Source organism: Neomonachus schauinslandi, chromosome 2 (assembly GCF_002201575.2).
Source record: "Neomonachus schauinslandi chromosome 2, ASM220157v2, whole genome shotgun sequence".
NCBI lineage: Eukaryota > Metazoa > Chordata > Mammalia > Carnivora > Phocidae > Neomonachus > Neomonachus schauinslandi.
Genome location: NC_058404.1, coordinates 38,424,587 through 38,443,627, shown reverse-complemented (window position 1 = coordinate 38,443,627; position 19,041 = coordinate 38,424,587). Strand labels below are relative to the sequence as shown.

General features: G+C 39.4%; 1 protein-coding gene across 1 annotated transcript; it reads right to left on the bottom strand.

Moving 5' to 3' along the window:
- Positions 1–1,380: 1,380 nt before the first annotated feature.
- On the bottom strand, positions 1,381–18,594 carry GOLGA7 (golgin A7). Its single transcript, XM_021681533.1, has 6 exons — positions 18,505–18,594; positions 18,149–18,280; positions 12,843–12,995; positions 6,260–6,361; positions 4,940–5,002; positions 1,381–2,158 (listed from the first exon to the last, which is right to left on the bottom strand). The coding sequence occupies exons 2-5, from the start codon at positions 18,257–18,259 to the stop codon at positions 4,955–4,957; spliced, it is 414 nt and encodes a 137-aa protein (XP_021537208.1). The 5' UTR covers positions 18,260–18,280; positions 18,505–18,594; the 3' UTR covers positions 1,381–2,158; positions 4,940–4,954.
- Between the last annotated feature and the right edge of the window lie 447 nt (positions 18,595–19,041).

The window sequence follows — 19,041 nt, the reverse complement described above, 5'->3', positions numbered from 1 at the left end:
TATAAATCATATATAGCACTAATACTCTGACCTCCCGAAAAACAAAGCATGTTACTCTTGAGAAACCATGTCTTTATGCTAGGAGCCACGCAGGGTCTTATGACCTTCTGTATGAGTACCATTTACTGTCAGTGTAAATAGGGTAGGAAAGAGAAGCTGAAATTTTTTTTTTTAAAAAGATTTTTTTTTTATTTGACAGAGAGAGCACAAGCAGGGGGAGTAGCAGAGGGAGAGGGAGAAGCAGGCTCCCTGTTGAGCAGGGAGCCCGATGTGGGGCTTGATCCCAGGACCCCGGGATCATGACCTGAGCCGAAGGCAGACGGTTAACCGTCTGAGCCACCCAGGCGTCCCTGAAAATTTTATAAAGAAAAATAATCTCACAAAAGTCAGAACATGGACTATATTTTATAAGTGGTTATTCTCTACTAATGCACTTCATCTTAAAAAAGAGTCATCAGATGATCCAAGGTAGTAACAATAACTGGTATTTTATTCCTAATGAAACATCCTAATCTTTTATTTCTTTAATTGAATACATTTTTGACTCTCAGGGATGATTTCTTGGTTTTTATCTATTTAGCTAACATATCTGCCTCTTACGAGATAAAGCATGTAAAAAACTGGAAAGTGTGATGAGTGTAAGATGTTTGTTGGAAAATATTAAGCCGCACCGATTCTAGTAGTGTTGTTTATCTGCGAAATTTAATGCCATATCACTTTACCAAACCACACCAAATATGATACAGAGACCATTTGTTTAAGAAAAGTTTTACTAATGTGTTCTTATTTCAGCAAAGTTATTGCAACAGGTTTAAAAGGCAGACAGACACACTATTACAGGCTCTAAAGTAACAAAGGAATTTTATACAAATAAAATATTACACAGACCAATGAGATTTACTGAATAACAGATCCATAAAAGAAACTAAATCTGAAAGATTAAATCCAGTATTAGCACCTACAGTATCTCTGAAAGTAAAACTTTTAACTGTTTCATTCTTTCCTAATATATTTCTGAACTTTCTCCCAAAAACAGTGCTCTCAAACCCCAAAGATGAAGGAAGGGCATAAGAAACCCGGATACTAAGAACATACAGCCAAAAGAACTAGAAACACTGACTCAGACTTGAAAGTTTTAGTTGGAAATCACTGAACTTACTGTACTTGAACCAATCATAAGACTTCTGTGCACTGAATACTGTATATGAGGAAAGTCTATGAATCATAAGATTTGCCAGTAGGGACAGTTAAAAATTAGCAATATACAGTATTATTCCTATCAAATTTTTTTCTCATAAGTTATATTTATAACAAAACTATAATTAAAATATTTATTATACTTGATTACACATTCAGGGACACAGCAGGGACATTTATGTGTTTGATGGTTTAGCATCCACTTTATTGTGCTTACTTATTTTTGTAATGAACACGCAACACATACTACATCTTCCCAACATTCAAGGTAATGCAATAATAACAAAATTCTCCAAAGAAAAATAACTGGAAATTGCATTAAATACTGCTTTAATTAGGAATAATTGCTATCATAAAACAAATAACATTATACATTATTTTTCCAATGAGTTTCAGTTTGAGAAACTGAACAGAAACAGATCTTTAAGATTTTAGTCATGGCAAAACTGGTAGTTCTTCGAAATCTGGGAGATGCATTAGCAAAACCACAGACACAGCCTACCTTTCACCAAAATCCTGGAGAATAGCATTTTATGAATTTCGGGGAGATAAGACTGAATACTGGCTGAGATATGACTTGGAAGTCGAGAGCCACCTGGGAAGCTGGCCCAAGGAATGAAGAGAACCACTGGTACTGGTGGCAGATAAGAAAGAAACTTTGTGTTGGGCTAACCAACGGCCTATTTTATTAATGGCTCTGAATAAAAGAAGTGAAATGCATCATTGTGTTTTCTCAGAAACTAATCAAAAGATTACAGAGTCCTACACAATTTGGAGACACAAAGTGGATGCTGAGCGACTAGAGGTCACTCCAGGTGTGGAATTTTAGAAAGTTAGTCCTTGGAGTAAATGGCACCGTGGCTCTGGCAGCAGATACAAAGGAATGATGCTCTGGAGAGGAGGTAGGGGACACTCTGCAATTGGCCAGTGGATAGATGAGGGTCCCAGCTGGAGGTGGGATCTGCAGTTAGATGCAAAAAGAAGTTTTAGAAAGGGATGCTAAAATAACCTCTACAACATCTCTCCTACACCAGCTCATAGGAGCTCCTCATAAGTGGGCTAGTTCTAATAGAATACTTGGATCTGTACTAACTGACAAGTGAGGACATAGCTCAACAGTCTAGAAATGCAAGCCCTGGATATTTCAGTCTCTGAACGATCCTGTCACAAGAGGCAGGTAGCACAGCACAGGCTGAAGTGGCGAATCTGGGGCCAGGCCACCTCGACTGCTACCTACTAGTCTTCAGCCTTAGACAAGTAACTTGGGTTCTCTGCGCCTGACTCTCCTCATCTGAGAAAACTGCGATAACAGTACGTACCTTGTTGGGCCGCTGTGATGATCAGTACTAAGCATTTAGAACAGTGCAGGCACATAATGAGCACCCACAAAAGTTGGCTATTTTCCTCAGCACTCATTTATTGTGACCGGGTAATGACATGTTCCAATTTTTAAATAAAAAAGACAATCCAAAGAGAAAACACCATCAGTCTTTAATAGAGCTATTTTAAACATTTTTAATAAAGGCCATCTGCATGATTTGTGTATTTTTGGTTAAATCATTAACTCTCATGTAATAGTTCAACCTGCAGAAACCTTAGAGACTTAAGAAAAACCACAGAGCTGAATTAATTATTCTTACAGTTTCTCCCCCTCCTCCAAGACTTCCGCCCACACTAGATCCTGTGCCTGAGGAACACACAGCTCTAAATTGAACAGAAATATTTGCATTCATGAAACTATCCAGAAGTTCTTAATGTAAATCTTTCCCATTTCAAAATTTCACAGTTACCTGACTATTGATAGATTAGTCTCTGGTGTGTATTTGCTCAAAACCCCACACCACCTCAGAAAAACATTACAGTTAGCAATAATAGCTGCAAAATGAGTCATGACAAATGGGTTGTGCCAAGTCAACGCAGCTGCAATTGATAAAACAAACTTATTGCAATGGCACATAACAAAACCACACATTAAGGCTCCTGGTTGCTCCACTGAGAAGTGTCAGTTTGGGAAACTGTACATGACCAAGTAACACTAAGTGTTCCCAAACAAGACCTTTTTTTTTTTTTTTTTTTAAAGACTTTTATTTATTTATTCATGAGAGACAGAGAGAGAGAGAGGCAGAGGGAGAAGCAGGCTCCCAAGGAGCAGAGAGCCCGATGCGGGACTCGATCCCAGGACCCTGGGATCATGACCTGAGCCGAAGGCAGACGCTTAACCATCTGAGCCACCCAGGCGCCCCCCAAACAAGACCTTTTTAAAGAAAAGAAAACACATGGCAGAGGATATCATGATTTAGATTTTTGGCTTTCAAAGTCAAAGAATTCAGGTGACACTTTCACTAGTGCTACAAGACAGCAGCTTTGGAATGTTGGTTTATAGGATTTGATAAATTGTACGGGGCAGACAAAATGTATCTTTTAAGAAAGTCTTGAAAAAGAAAAGGGGATGATAAACACTTAGAATAATCTGAATCTGATGAACTCTTCCCTCTCCCCATGTTTGCTGCTGCTGCAAGTACTTATAGGAAGTATGGGTTTGTGGTCCACAAAACGGGGTTTGTGGTCCATCCAACTTGGGTTCGTATCCCAAAATGTGTTAAACTGTATGACTTTGAGAACACCATTTCATCTGTTTGTACCTCAGTTTGCTCATCTCTAAAATGGAGGAAATACTCCGCACACTTTTTGTAAGAATGAGACATACCATTTGTAGAACACCTGGCACAGAGCAGGTGTCCTCAAAATGGCAGTTATTATTACTGTTGCCCCGGGAAGGAGGAGGAGGTCTGCTTTGGCAGAATCTGTGTCTGTGCTGCCTGTCAGTGACAAATACCTGCAAACAGTCACGTAGGAAAGTACAGCAGCAGAACACTCTCGGTAGAAAGTGTAAATGACTGGAATCGGCAGAAACAGTGCAGTACGATTTTCTGTTACTTAGAAGCCTGTGCTAATGGACTATGGTTTCCACATGATTCTGCGTCTACACTATCAGTATTAACTATTTGTTTCTCACTTCTTCAAGGTCATTATGTGGATATAGAAGAACATAAATGTTCTAAACAAAAGAATTAAATTTATGGTTTTAACCACCAGGGTAAGTTTTCTTCTACAGGGCAATGAAGCCACTTAAATAAATGAAATATTCAAAATCTCCCCCTCCACTCTGAAATGTTTCTTTCGTTATTAAAGCCATTCATCATACAGGCAGGGCAATCGCTGAAATGATTTTTATATGCAAAATCCAAAATGATTTTTATATGCAAAATGCCTAAGATTGCTCTGAAATATTAAAACAAGACCTCCTCCCCTGAAAAAACATCTGCCAAAACAAAGTAACAACAAAACAGTCTGAAAACAATACAGAGGGGAAAAATCAGGATTAAATTCTAGATCACTGACGGGGCACCTGGGTGGCTCAGATGGTTAAGCGTCTGCCTTCGGCTCAGGTCATGATCCCAGGGTCCTGGGATCAAGTCCTGCATCGGGCTCTCTGCTCCTTGGGGGCCTGCTTCTCCCTCTGCCTCTCTCTCTGTCTCTCATGAATAAATAAATAAAAATCTTAAAAAAAAAAAAAATTCTAGATCACTGAATAGAACTTTGGGTTAAATACACATTTTAAATCTCAAGCCAATACAGAGAATATGCCGTTACCTAACGATTTATTTACCATGCAGGGAAGAAAATTCACCCGTGCTACATATGATAAAAACTACATATAAACCATGTAATTTTTTCTTACCTTTAATTCTATGGTTTATCTTCCACTGCTCATGCCTCTGTCTTCATAAATGGTGATTTCAATCTAAACAGCATAGCTGTTAAGAAAACACACTGGAGAATGGAACACGTAAGAGGGGACTGTGGCAAGATGATGTGTACGATCCACACACACTTTGCTTTCAATTTCCTTTTGCTCATTTTTTTATTAAGAATTTCTCCTACTTAAGTTAAACATGATGCTCTCTCCACCTTGCAAAAAACTTTAAGAAATATAATTGCCTGTAGTAATCTACCTGTAATTCCCCTCCCCCCCCCAAAACATTATTTATTTTTTGGAAAAAAAAAATTCTGAAAAAGATGCTATATTGTAGAACTAGGGGGTTGTTAGCTGAGAATTGAAGAAGGTAATGAATTCAAGGGTTTAAAATGCCCTGTAATTATGTGCAAACTTTTTCCTGGGAGAGGGTTTATGACCTCTAAAAGTTTAAGAACCACTGCTGCAGAGTATAATAAAACTGCTGAAATTATTATCAGCCGGAAGGCCTGGGATTATCTGACCTAGGTTTTTAAAAAAAATTTATTTTACTCATTACTCCAGTTATCAAGCTAAATTAGTTTTTTTTGCAATTCTATTTACCAAATTCACTTAGTGAGTTTCAAAGCTTACTGCCTCTAAAAATATGCACAGTATGTCAAAGGTAATGAAATTATACATCTGGCAGCTGTAACTGATTTCAACCAGTCAGATGAACCCATGGAACTGCAATTCATTTGGATGACAAGTCTCACCACACATTATGAGTTTATGCATTTCAAAGAGGCTTTAGGTTCAGAGTTTCTGCAGCTGAAATGCATTACTCATGCCACCCTCATTATTACTACAAGATGCCCTCAGAACCACCAAGAAAGACAGTAACCAGAATATTAAACAATCTGGAGACCTGCACAACGCAAAGGAAGGAGATGTGCTTTAAGAAAAATGTTGGGAGATAGGAGCTTGTGGTAGGTATGCAATTCACACAGAAGATTCCCAGGGCAGGGGCGCCTGGGTGGCTCAGTCGTTAAGCGTCTGCCTTCGGCTCAGGTCATGATCCCAGGTCTTGGGATCAAGCCCTACATCGGGCTCCCTGCTTGGCGGAAGGCCTGCTTCTCCCTCTCCCACTACCCCTGCTTGTGTTCCTGCTTTAGCTGTCTCTGTCAAATAAATAAATAAAATTAAAAAAAAAAAAAAGATTCCCAGGGCAAATACAAGAGAAGGGAGTTAAATTCTCTCTAGTTGTACCATCAAAATTTTCTTTTTATAGATATTTAGACCTTATGATCTGGACAAAAAAGATACAACTCGAAGTCCTCTCTCAATGGGATCTGTCAGGAGGAGGCCTTGGGGAGCATATATCTTCTCATTCTGCTCTTGAATGTATTTGGACACTTTCTTCAGAACCTGACAGAAAGAAACACCATAGCTTTTAACAAATATCATCAGATTTCCCATTAAGTATCAGCTGGATCTCAAAATACTCAGGCAGTGGAATTAGCTTTTAAAACAAGAAATGGATATCCATATGAAGGGATACAGCTGTGAGTATTTGGCACACACCAGTTGTGTATGACATACAGCACAGCCTGATGGACTCTGCAAGTCACTTAAGTACCAATGCATACAAAAGCATGAGCACCAGCCCCTCCTTACCTGCTGTCGTCTCAATCCTGGATATACAGAAATAAGTAGGTGATTCTGTACACAAAAATTGGTTGTACTTTTCTCTTTCCCACTCATCAAATGTTAATGTGACACCAAAGTAGCTCTTGGCCATTCCCTTTAACACTTAAGAACTGCTGCTTCTCTCCTTTGAATGTCTGTCAACTTTAAGTAATGATACAAAGTTGGCCCATTAACAAGAAATAGCCCAGTTAGTTTAAAACTGAGTTTATTTCCTTTGTAAGGCATGTGACAGCTGCCAAGGAGTTTCTGATGACAAGTGTCTTACATCCTTTCCACCACTGCATATAATGCTACTCTGTAGTTTGCTCTTGTGTCCTTGATGGGAACTTTGGTTTATAAGTTTAGCACTAAGGTTGTAAAAGTCAAAGCAAATGCAGACAAAAGCCAGATAGGATACAAAGGAACTTCTGGAAATTGCCGAATCTCTAGCTTTAATAAGGTCAATTTTGAGACAGATAAGCTAGAAGAAAATAAAGCTTAATAGCTATATACAAAATCAGAGAGTTACATGTTTTATTTCAGATTCAAAGTCATAACCCTTTTTTGGCTCTAGTGTTCAAAAAGGCTTTGATCCAGTTCTTTAATTACTATATATTTTCTTAAATTCATACGACCAGCATATGCTATAGTCTTGGATAAATGTGATCACAACGTAAGGGGAAAAAAAGAACTGTATGAGAATAAGGTTAGAGATTAAGAAACAAATTAAGTGGGGGTCTATAATGTACCAGGGCAAACTAACAAAATTAGGATGCTACAATTTAGGTGCTGTAGTATAAGCTCATTTAGAATTTAAAACACTAGGTAGTTTGCATAATGAATTTTCTTTTTTTTTTTCACTCTTAAGGTGAATTGCATTATTTGTATCTTTTGAATTTTCTTACTGAAGGAAAATAAAATTTAAATAAGTTTATTCAAGTTGCATCTTTGGGAATACTATAATTTGGGAATACTAAAATTCAAGTTGCATACTTTAGGAATACTATAAGTTCTAAAAGAGCATGATGTTATTAAAAGAGCAATCTGCAGGGTTCTTTAGGTAGTTAATTAAGAATACCACTTCTAAAGAAAACATTTTTTTCATCTAATTACCTGAAATAATACAAGTATCATTCTCCTATTTTCAATTCTCAAAGAACTCGAGTGATTCTTGGTCTTTATGAGCAAAAAAGAAATCTTAGGTACTATCTTTCTATCAGAGTTTGTCAATCATGCTAAAATAACAAATAGAAGGAAGTAGCCCATAAAGGTGCCCAACTCAGGACCCTCAGTCTTCTCTCCAATTTCTTTCTCAGCTCACCTGCCAGAACTGGAAATTGGAGAGTCGGTCTACCCTCACTCCAGTCCATTTCCACTAGGGGGGACAGTCAGAAAAGTGCTTGCACGACTGGTTTCAAAGAAAGGACTCCTTCAGAACAGCTTTCCTTCCTCTCTCCTTGGGTACAGGTTACCAGCAAAGAAATAGCATGCCTTTATTTGATTTAAGCATAACTTTGTTGTGCAAGGTTTTTATTTAAGCTTTAATAACATTCATGTGCACTTAGGTATCAGTTCAGAAAGAAAACAAGGTTTTCTTTTTGCATAAGCTCCAAATCCTCTTATACCACTCTGGTGAAGGCAGGACTGTCTTAAATAAGATGCTCTTAAACTCTTAGTCTCTTTAGCAACAAGAAAGCATTAACATGAGTAAACTCATAATGCATCCCAGGCAGGACAAAGCAGCATTCTTACTCCCAAAAAACTTTATGTTGACATTTTAGTCATAGTTTATTATTTTTGGAAATCAGTGTCAAAACAAACTATAATATTGAACAAAATTATCTGTTATCCTCAAACCCTCAACAAAGCCTCAATCTGTATAATATTTACAAAGCTAAACACAATCAAACCTCAGTAAAGACTATTATCCTCCTTGAGAATATTAAACTGGAGAGACCCTTAAGAAAAAATACAGACGTTCAAGAAAAAATATCCTAAGTGAGGCTAAGCGAGAACAGCAGGATCTTAGTATTTTCAGAAAATATCTAAGTTGCTTCTAATTTGTTCCTTTTGCAGATTAAAGCACATAAGCAGAAGGGATGTTTTGAACAAGACAGACAGCTACTGAGCGGAGAAGCTTCTACAAGCCCATTTGTTCCCTAATTATAATGGGCAGCAACAATAGAGAAATAACACTGAAGTCTTTATCTTCATTTTAAATCAATAAATAGCACATTATAGGAAAAAAAAAAAGCATGATTGTTCTAATGAGTTTTAAAAGGCTTATTTACAATTTCAAAAAATTTAACCCACATGACAAAGTGTAAGCACTATTATATTTGGCTTACTGTTTGTAGACTGAAAATTTTAGTGTTTAAAGTATAAGTACATGTCTTAATTATGACCATTCCAGTTATTCACTTGGCACAATCTAGTTATTCATGTCCAGTTTCTAAAATAAAATTACCTACTTAAAAAACGTGGCCACACCTTAAATTTTGGTTTCTTGACTAATTTTATTTGGTCTTTTTTTTTTTTTTTAAAGATTTTATTTATTTATTTATTTGAGAGAATGCAGAGCAAGAGAGTGCACATGAGTGGGGTGGGAGGGAGAGGGAGCAGCAGGCTTCCCACTGAGCAGGGAGCCTGATGTGGGCTTGATCCCAGGACCCCAAGATCATGACCTGAGCCGAAGGCAGATGCTTAACCAACTGCGCCACCCAGGCATCCCTAATTTTATTTGGTCTTTACTTGCTTTATAATACTCCATAAAAAGAAAGAAACCTTGGTAAGACTTACAAAGTAGTACCTTCTACATTGCCTATGAATCCAAGTTAAAACATATATTAGGATCAATTTCCACTCTATTTCTGATACAGAGAACTGCCTTTCAAGATTAATAATCAAAGGGATGATGACTGATTGTAGGCTCCACGCCCAAGTTGGGACTTGAACTTACAACCCTGATATCACAAGTTGCATGCTCTACCAACTGAGCCAGCCAGGTGCCCCAATAGTCAAAGGGATTTTAATTAAAAGCTGCTAAATGTTTTAAGCAGCTAAATAAGTTAGCAGCTGCTAAAAAAGATGACTATACCTGAAAAAAACTGTTCACAAATATCTAATTAAAACACGTGTGTGTATATATATGTAAACACTAATGTGTTTACATATATATACAAATATAACTTAATTTTTAATTTTAATATATATACAAATATAACTTAATTTTTAAATTTCTTAAGAGAACACTATTTATCAGGCATCTACCATATGTGAGGAAACACATTAATTCTAATGTATTTTATAGTTGAGAGAACTCAGAGAGATTAATTTGTCCATGATCCCATAATTAATGTAATTGACTTGGCTGGCAACCAATTATCAATTTCTTTTTACAACTGACATTAGAAGGAGGTATCTATTTCAGCAAGTGCACATGGATAAATAAAAGTTAATTAAAATCTTATCAACAAATGTAAAAGCTATAAGGAAATGACAACTCAATTTTCTAATACTCCACTAAGCATGAACAAAATTCTCTAGAGGATATAATTCTACCTTAAACTGGTAGTATCCTATACTTCTTTAAATGACCATCCCCAGATGGCCTAGTTTCTATCCATATGAATTCAGCCTTATCCCCTCCTACATTCAGCTTCTCATGAAATCTTGGTTCCACTATCACCATATTCCTTGAATTTGTTCATCTCCTTCCATCTCTACTGCTCCATTCCCTGTCCAAGCTATCATCATCTCTTCCTGATTTCTTTGGAGCATCCCACCTGGTTTCCCTACTTCCATTTTTATATCTTTTTCCCCCCCTAGAATAAAGAGATTGCTTTAAAATGAAAATCTGATCATATCACTCTTCCACTTAAAATCTTTGAGTACCTTCCCCGCTGCACTGAAAATAAATTCTGAACATCTTTCCATGGACTACATACTCCTACATGATACAGCTCCTCACCTCTCCAAACTCACCTCTGGACCCTCTCTCCACTCCTCTCCTTCCACACCGACCTTCTTACAGTTCCCAGGACACATCATGCTCTCTGGGCCTTTGCACACACTTATCTCTCTACCTGAATGAATGGTCCCAGGATTTGCATCCTTCATGTAGCCGCTTATAGGTTATCACTTCAGAGGCCTTTTCTGACCACACAATCTAAATTAGGTCTCTCCTATTATTTTCTATCACAGGAAAGTTTGTTTTCTTCAAGGCACTTATCATCATTTATAATTTAGTTGGTTTTGTTTCCTTTGCATCAGTTGTTACCACTAAATTATAAACACAAGGTCAGCAATCATGTTTGCCCTATTCTGTTATATCCCCTGCACACTGTTTAGCACATGGTAGGCTTTCAATAAATATTTACCAAATGAATGACTCCTTTGTCCCTTCACTCAGCAAATGTACTATTAAAGCTGCTAAAACAAAACAGACTGAAAGCTGATACTGATCCTTTAAAACTTCTGATTTTGAATGTTAAACAGGAATGAAAGCTGCTTCTCTGTATGATATGGAAAAAAATATAAACTACTAATTTAGTTATTTAAATACACCCTTTTAGTAACACTAAGACAATTCATGTCAGGATGCTAATGAAGCATATGGCAGCATTTTCAGCCAATAACTCACAAAAATACTTCAGTTGCAACTGTATCTGCTTTCCACTATATAGAGTCCAAGACAACCACAGAGACACTTCTATTAGGTGGGGTATAATCTGTAACATAGATATCCTTATAGCATTTCAGTTGCTAAACATTACTGTGATTAACTTAAATTCATTCAACACACATTCAGTGAGTGCCTAATACACCCAGGGCATGGTGTTGGGCACAAAGAGGGACACAAAATAGTTAAGGCACTGTCCTTGATCTCAAGAAGAACACATACTTGAAGGGCAAATAATGCAAACTGCTACATTCCAAAGTCAAGAGAGGTAAGTGCCAGGAAAAGAGACGTAAATAAAATGTTGTGGGAATACAAAGTCGAGAAAGAATTATGATTAGAAGAGTAAGGAAAAGTGAGATGACAGTAGGACCTAAAGGACTGGTGAGATTTGAACATGGGAAGAATGGCACTGTAGGTGGAGGAAAACCTCGGAGGGTGTGTGTGGGGCCAGCGAGGGAATGAGTTTGGCTGAAAGACTGAGTGAAGAAGGGGTGGGAGACAAAGCTGGAAAGGTAAGTTGGAGGTCACCTGGAGAAAGGGCTTGAACTTTACTCATTGGCAGTAAACGGGAAGCCAGGGAAAGCCTCTGGCTTTGTAAGAGTGCTAGAGGAAGTAATACAGTGTTGGTGTTATTGTTTTTTTTTTTTTTTTAAGATTTTATTTATTTTAAAGAGAGAGAGAAAGAGTGCATGTGAGTGGGGAGAGGGACAGATCAGGAAAGAGACAGAATCTCAAGCAGACTGTGCTGAGTGCAGAGCCCGACACGGGGCTCAATCCCAGGACCCTGAGAGATCATGACCTGAGCCGAAATCAAGAGCTGGAGGCTCAACTGACTGAGCCACCCAGGCACCCCAGTAATGCAGTATTTTACGAAGGCAGCAGCAGATGGTTTGGAAAAATAAAAGAATGGAAGAGATGAAACTCGTCAGACTATTTCAATAGTCTAAGAGACAGGTAGTAAGGGCACATATTAGAACACTGGCAGAGGAAATCATGAAAAGTTAATGAATGAGAAACTGGAAGATATTTCAGTCTTTGACAACTGATAAATTTTCCCCTTCTTCATCCTCTACACCTTAAGATGGTACTGAAAAAGGCAGGGCGCTATTAAAAAAATGGGGAGGTGTGAGGTTTGCCTTTTGGAAATCTAAGTTGAGAAGCTGGCAACTCCAGGTCTAGCATGCAGCTGGAAAGAGAAGTGGCAGGATAAGATTGAAGATAGAGACCTGGGGGGAAAAAGTAAGAGGATTCTCAGAAAGCTAGACAGAATGAGAATATAGATTTTCCACAGTCTTCTTAAGTGTAAGCCAATTTGAACATTGGTATGTCACCTTCATGTGGACAGATCAATTTTGACCAGTTTCTGAAAGACTCAGGACTCTTTACCATGTGCTCTAGATATAGGAGCAACAACAAAATTTGAATTATTATTATTATACATGCCCCTTTAAGTTTTATGGCAACTGTCACCATGTAAACATGTCAACAACTCATTTTTTTTATGATTTTGAGATTTTGCGAAAACAAAGGTAGCCTTACCTTCTCATAATGAGTTTCCATGCATAAGAAGATGGTGTATGCTGTTAAACAAGCCAAACAGCCTTCAAGATAGGATTGGCCCCCAAGCTTCTCTGCTTCTGCATAAAGGTTATTTAGAGTTCGAACTGTTTCTTCAAACTGCTGTCTATCAATCTGTACGGAAAAAAGAAATTAAAATTAAGTTTTGGAAAAAAAGATCAACCACTCACTGATGCTTGCTACCACTAAATTATTCTATTGTTTTGTCAACATTCTTATCCACTAGGTGGCAAACATTTTAGGTGATGAAATCGGGACCTATGTTACTGCAACTGCATAGTCTTTGTTTATTCTCATCCCTCTTATGGACACTGGGTATCTTCAAGACTCAATATGGTATCTCTTTATTCTCTATACTGAGTATCAAGTAACTTAATAAAATTATACAATCCTGGGGTACCTGGGTGGCTCAGTTGGTTGAGTGTCTGACTCTTGGTTTCGGCTCAGGTTATGATCTCATGGGTCATGGGATGGAGCCCCATGTTGGGCTCTGTGCTCAGCAAGGAGTCTGCTGGATTCTCTCTCCCTCTGCCCTTCCTCCCCTCCCCGCCCCCCAGCTCATGCTCTCTCTCTCTCAAATAAATAAATCTTTTAAAAAAATTATACAATCCTTCCATCTTTCCATTCACTTATATTCACATTTACTGAGCATCTACCATCAGACAGATGTTAGGACAGGCCTTAGAGAAAGATGAATAACTGTTTCAGTCCTCCAGGAGTTGGCAGTCATGAAAGCAGAATAGGTATGTAAACATATAAATGTAATAAATTGACAAAGTACTACAGTGGAGGCATATTTAAAATATGGTTGGGGCACAAAAGGAAGGAGACGTTCTCTTTATCTGGAAAGAGCAGGTAATCTTATTATTTTTTTAATGTTTTTATCTAAATTCCAGTTAACGAACATACAATGTAATATTAGTTTCAGGTGTACAAAAGAGTAATTCAACACTTTCATACAACACCCGATGCTCATCACAAGTGCACTCCTTAATCCCCATCACCTATTTCACCCATCTCTTCCCCCCCAATCCACCTCCCCTCTGGTAACCATCAGCTTGTTCTCTACAGTTAAGAGTCTGTCTCTCGGTTTGCCTCTCTCGCTCTTAAGAGAAAGTAACCTTAAATTGGGTCCCTAAACACTGGAATCTACTGAAAGCTCACACTAAACAAGACAAAATCTCAAACTATCACACAATTCTTCACAAGTCATTCCTATTACCTTTCTATTCAGTGACACCATTATCTCACATTTACACTAATACTACCACTGTCGTCCATTTTCACTCTAATCTCCTGTTTTCACTTTTTTCCCCTAACTTTGTAGATTTTAAAACTCAATGCTCTACCCTAGGACTTTCACCCCATTAGTAGAGTATTTCATGCAACACTACCATTCTTGGCAAAAAAGGACAATTTATCTGTCCTTACTCTAGGCCTCCTCTCACACATCTGCCTTATTCCTGAAAGGAGTAATTCCTTACATATAAATTCTATCTTTTATGAAGGCTTTTCTTTTTTTTCTTTTGAGAGAGACTCTTAAGCAGGCTCCATGCTCAGCGTGGAGCCTGACACGGGGCTCGATCTCACAACCCTGAAATCATGACCTGAGCCGAAATCAAGAGTCAGAGGCTTAACTGACTGAGCCACCCAGGCACCCCACTTTTGTGAAGTCTTTATATAGAAACAGACTTGGAAAAAAGTTAAAGAACTTCAATATACAGTTTGAGACAAAACAGTTCCAAGAACATAATTTTTTAAAATGTAAAACGATATGATCATCACCTTTAAGCTATTAAAATCCTTTAGGTTAGAGGCAGTTGCAATTATTTTTTTGTCCTTTGTGTGGAAGAACTATTGAGGACCCAATGGGCAGATGGCATGAAAAACTTTAATGTGAACTTTAAAGTGGTGGCGGCTCTTCTGTTTTTCAAAAGGAGCTACTTTTAATTTCCCAGAATATTCAGAGTTTCTGACAAGGGTTGGGTGGGTGGAGATGGTGCTAGGAGCCAGGGTAGCATTCCTGCACTGAGCCACCACTTGAAGAATGGTCATCTGGGGAATCTATGTCAGAGTTCTCATTCCCTGAAAACGGACTTTGTTCACTCCATGAACAAATATTTATAACAAATTGTTATCTTTACTAATTATGCCCAAGTTAACACCTTCAGTTTGTCACATCAGCAAATCCACAAAAGTCTAAATAATTTTAAACACGCACATTTGATCTACCTAAAATGTTATGATCTGATAAGGAAAGTTCTTTGAATTATTTACATTTCTCTAGACATAGTGTGATTCAAAACCATGGGATCCAACCGAGAAACGTTTCTTTCAGGTCAGAATTACTGGTCATACCAGAAACATGAATTCTTAAAAAAGTTATTCCAAGATTATAATGCTTTATAGGATGGAGGTAAATCATAGATCATTAAAAAGAAAAAATCCAAGGTGAAAGATTTTTTTTAAAAAGTTTAATAAAAATGAAATTTAAAAAGTCAATAATTTCTTTGAAAGGCTATTAAGAAAGGGGGTAAAAAGTATGCTAGCCAGCAGTGAAGGCAAAGGACATAACATACAAGGGGTCGACAGAATAAATGTGGCCATTTTCCTCTCACTCACTTCACTAGGAAGAACATCTGTCAGTGTTCTTCCTTGGGTACTTGAAGACTGATACTGAAGCTATACAAAATTGGGAGATTTGTGAAGTGGGAGCCAAATATAAATTTGGAGTAATGAACATTGAAAATCAGAAGGAAATAGGAATCAGACTCATTTTCCCAGAATTTTTGTTTCCTGAACTATGTGGTAGAAAGCATGGAGCTGAAGCTTAAAGTGATCATAAGTCAAAGGTAACAAGTCAAAGGTAATTTCTACCAACCAGATGTAGACACATTTTTAAAGGTATGTAAGGGAACAAATGCTTCAATTATAGTTCACTCATTTCTCTCCTACCCAGACCAAGGGTGCCTAACATGACTATTTTTGCTAAAGTGAGAATAAAGCTTTCTTTAGGAACTGTTCTGGCAACAAAGTACTTAAGCATCTAAGTATTACATTCTAAGAGGCAATAGAAAAAGTAAACTTGTTAAAAGGCAGAATTTGTCCTCACTCCCAGGTTAAAGGGTACAAATGTGTGTTTAATGCTTTAAAGTAACACAAAACATTTGTATATTAGTTTCTTCCTCTATTAAATTGCCAAGTGTGATGTTCTCACAAAAGGAAAATCAGCCCCAGTGGCAGAGCAATCAGTACAATTTCTAGGGTAAGTAGTAGAGAAACAAAGAAACCTTTCAATTTTCCATCAAACAAAGCAAGGAAAATTTAAACCTGTAATTGAAATTTGATTTCAACGCACTAAAAGAAAAATCAAAGCTCTCCCAAGCAGTTTAAAGTATAAACTAGTATTTTAACCCAAACATTTAAAAAAAGGAAAAAAAAAAAAAACACCTCAAAGACACAATTGAACAGCACCAAATAACACTCCATCTAGTACTCAGAGTCACAAGCAGTTCTAGGCTATAATCTGAAGTCAAAGAAATAAAAGGACTCCAGAATTTAGAAACATCAATTTCCTATAAGTATCAGTGGAGTACTGTGACTACACTGTCTCTTTATTCAGACTATAAAATAAAGGCTCTACCACACACAGAGTGGAAGGCTAATGTCTGATTCTGCATACAGATTTTTGGCTCAGTTATGAGTTGGAAGTTTGACTTTAAAACCTTTAAACAAAAGAATCTTGTAACATCCAAGTAAGTGTGGTAAAAAGAATAGTTTACACTCTGATTTGAAAGTACATAAATAGTATAAGTCAGAGTTTCCATAACAAGCTTACAAACAAAACATTTGCTTCATTTCATACAAGCCGTAACATGTAAAACATGTTAACTGTGATGTTAAATTATTTTAAAAATAACATTCAGTAGCTCTAGCCAACAGGCAACTTGCTCAATTTCTACTTCTTCAAACCAGGGTGGAAATGTCCACCCGGTGTCAAGCTGAGTTAACCCAACATGGAGACAATAAACTGCAGCATTTATGTGGCATTTCACAGACAAGCTAATCTACAAACCATCTTTATAAAGCATACCTGATCTTTCATTTGCACTTAAAGAAACATACTTAGGTCACTAACCTGACCACAGTTATAAATTAAGTCGAAGGACACTACAATTGATATACATTGATTTTTCAAACTTGGCCATCAGGTAGAACCACCCACCTGTTACAAGTTGATTTTAAAGGGCTGCTACACATTTCTCTAGTAGACTCATCTACACCCACTTATCCCATGACCAGTATTTCTTACTCCCACACCCACAGCACACCTAATCACCTCAGTCCCTCACCCTCCCCATCAAGGTGAAAAGAGCACAAAACCTGCTCCATCTAACCAGAAACCGATCTCTAAAAAGGAAACAGAATGTAAGGTAACATGGCTCAAGACCAAAAGATCTTTCTTTGGGTGGGTAAACACTTGCGGGTATAAGAAAACACACACATATGCTCACTTCATTGTACTTTTAGAATAAAATACAATGATTCCCACCCCCCCCCCAAGTCTGAAGAAAGAGGAAACAGCCCATTCTTCCATTTCTGTATGCAAGGTTGCCTAAGGGACCTATATCCTGATGCCAATTTTGATATGCAAGCCAACAAAACACAGGTGGCTCCCAGTGATGGTAACTGGAAATGACAAGCGTAAGGCCTTGTTCTGAGATCTTTCCCTGTCCAGGCCGATCTAATGCTCTGCATTTTTCAGGTTCAAAGAAGGCCTGTCTGTACTGCCTGGCACAGCAACTTAATAAACCCTTTCTGCCGAGCAGTGCGACCAGCACAATGGCCACAAACGCCAGTCACGAGAATGATTACTCCTGCCTGGGGAGGTAGGAGGATATAGCTTCCAACACGCTGAGTTAGGTGGCTTGGAACCTCAGGAATTAGTTCCTCATCACTGCTGGCAATAACCCGGGGTGGGGGTGGGGGGACAGCCAGGAAGAAGACGGCTGGCTGGGTACAGATTCCCGGCACTGGGCACCACAGAGTTCTATAAGGTCATCACACCGGGGGCTTGGCCTTATTCGTCCACCTCCAAGCACCGTATCTTGCTTAGTGGCCCTCTTCTGACCAAGGCTCCTTCTTTGCCTTCCCCTCCCCAGAGCCACGAGACACTCTGCGAGCCCGGTGTCGGCCCATACTCCCTCGCGTCCCTGAAGAGCCCCCTCCCTCGTCCCAGAGCAGGTGCGGGGAGCCAGTCTGCGTACCCGGTTCTCCAGCTCCGCGGGGAACTTGGTCTGGAACTGGCACCGTGTGCCACTGCTGTAGTCTCGCTGAATAAATACCTTCCCGGACACCGGCGCCTGCTGCGGCCTCATGGCGAGGACAAGACGCGCGCGCTGCGGGTTCGGGGGGGGGTGGAACACCAACCACGGGTCAGAGCCCCGGCCTGGACCCAAGACTCCAGCCCGCCAGACCCCCAGCCCCACCCACGGGCCAAAGCGGCCCAAGGCCTCCCCCGCCGCACTCCCCTTCACCCATACTGTCACCGCGGGCTTTTAACTACAGCCCCGGCCCAGGCCCCGCGCCCCCCACAGCCCGGTTCGGCCCGGGAAACACGAACCCGCCTCCTCTGCCCTCCAGCTGCAGTCGCACCGCCCACGCCGTCACTTACGTCCTGCCGCAAAAAGGCCTCTTTCCCCGCCCCACAGCTCGGCCTCCTACCTCAAGGCCGGGGCCCACCCTCTCCCCGGCCGTAAAGCGACTCTGGTGAGGCTGCGCGTTGCTGCGTGGAGGCGCGCCTAGGGGGCGGGGCCCGGCCCGATACCGCCTCTCGCTCCGCCGGGAGGAGTCAACACGGAAGGAAAAGGCTGGGCTGGGGGAGGGGGGGTTGGTGTGGGGGATAACTGTGGAGGCTGGGCTCTCCCGGTGGTTGCAGAGGTCTAAGACTCGGGATTTCCCCGTTGTGTCATATCCGTGTTGTGTCATTTCCCTAGGGATGGTCGAGGTAGTTTTTGATCACTGATGTAAGGCGTTATTTTCACTCTTGATTGGATGTCCTAGCTTACACGTGGGACACTGCCCGACTCTACAAAACAAACTGCTCACACAAATTTGGAAATAGAAAGCAGACGTCTAGGGATCCTTTTGGCAATGGGGC

Excerpts from the sequence above, each read along its gene's own strand:
- GOLGA7 (XM_021681533.1), bottom strand. The coding sequence starts at position 18,259 with ATGAGGCCGCAGCAGGCGCCGGTGTCCGGGAAGGTATTTATTCAGCGA. Across the intron at positions 12,996-18,148 it reads CCGCGGAGCTGGAGAACCGG|ATTGATAGACAGCAGTTTGA; the intron begins GTACGCAGACTG and ends TTTTCCGTACAG. Across the intron at positions 5,003-6,259 it reads TTGAGAGAGGACTTCGAGTT|ATTGAAATCACCATTTATGA; the intron begins GTATCTTTTTTG and ends TATGCTGTTTAG.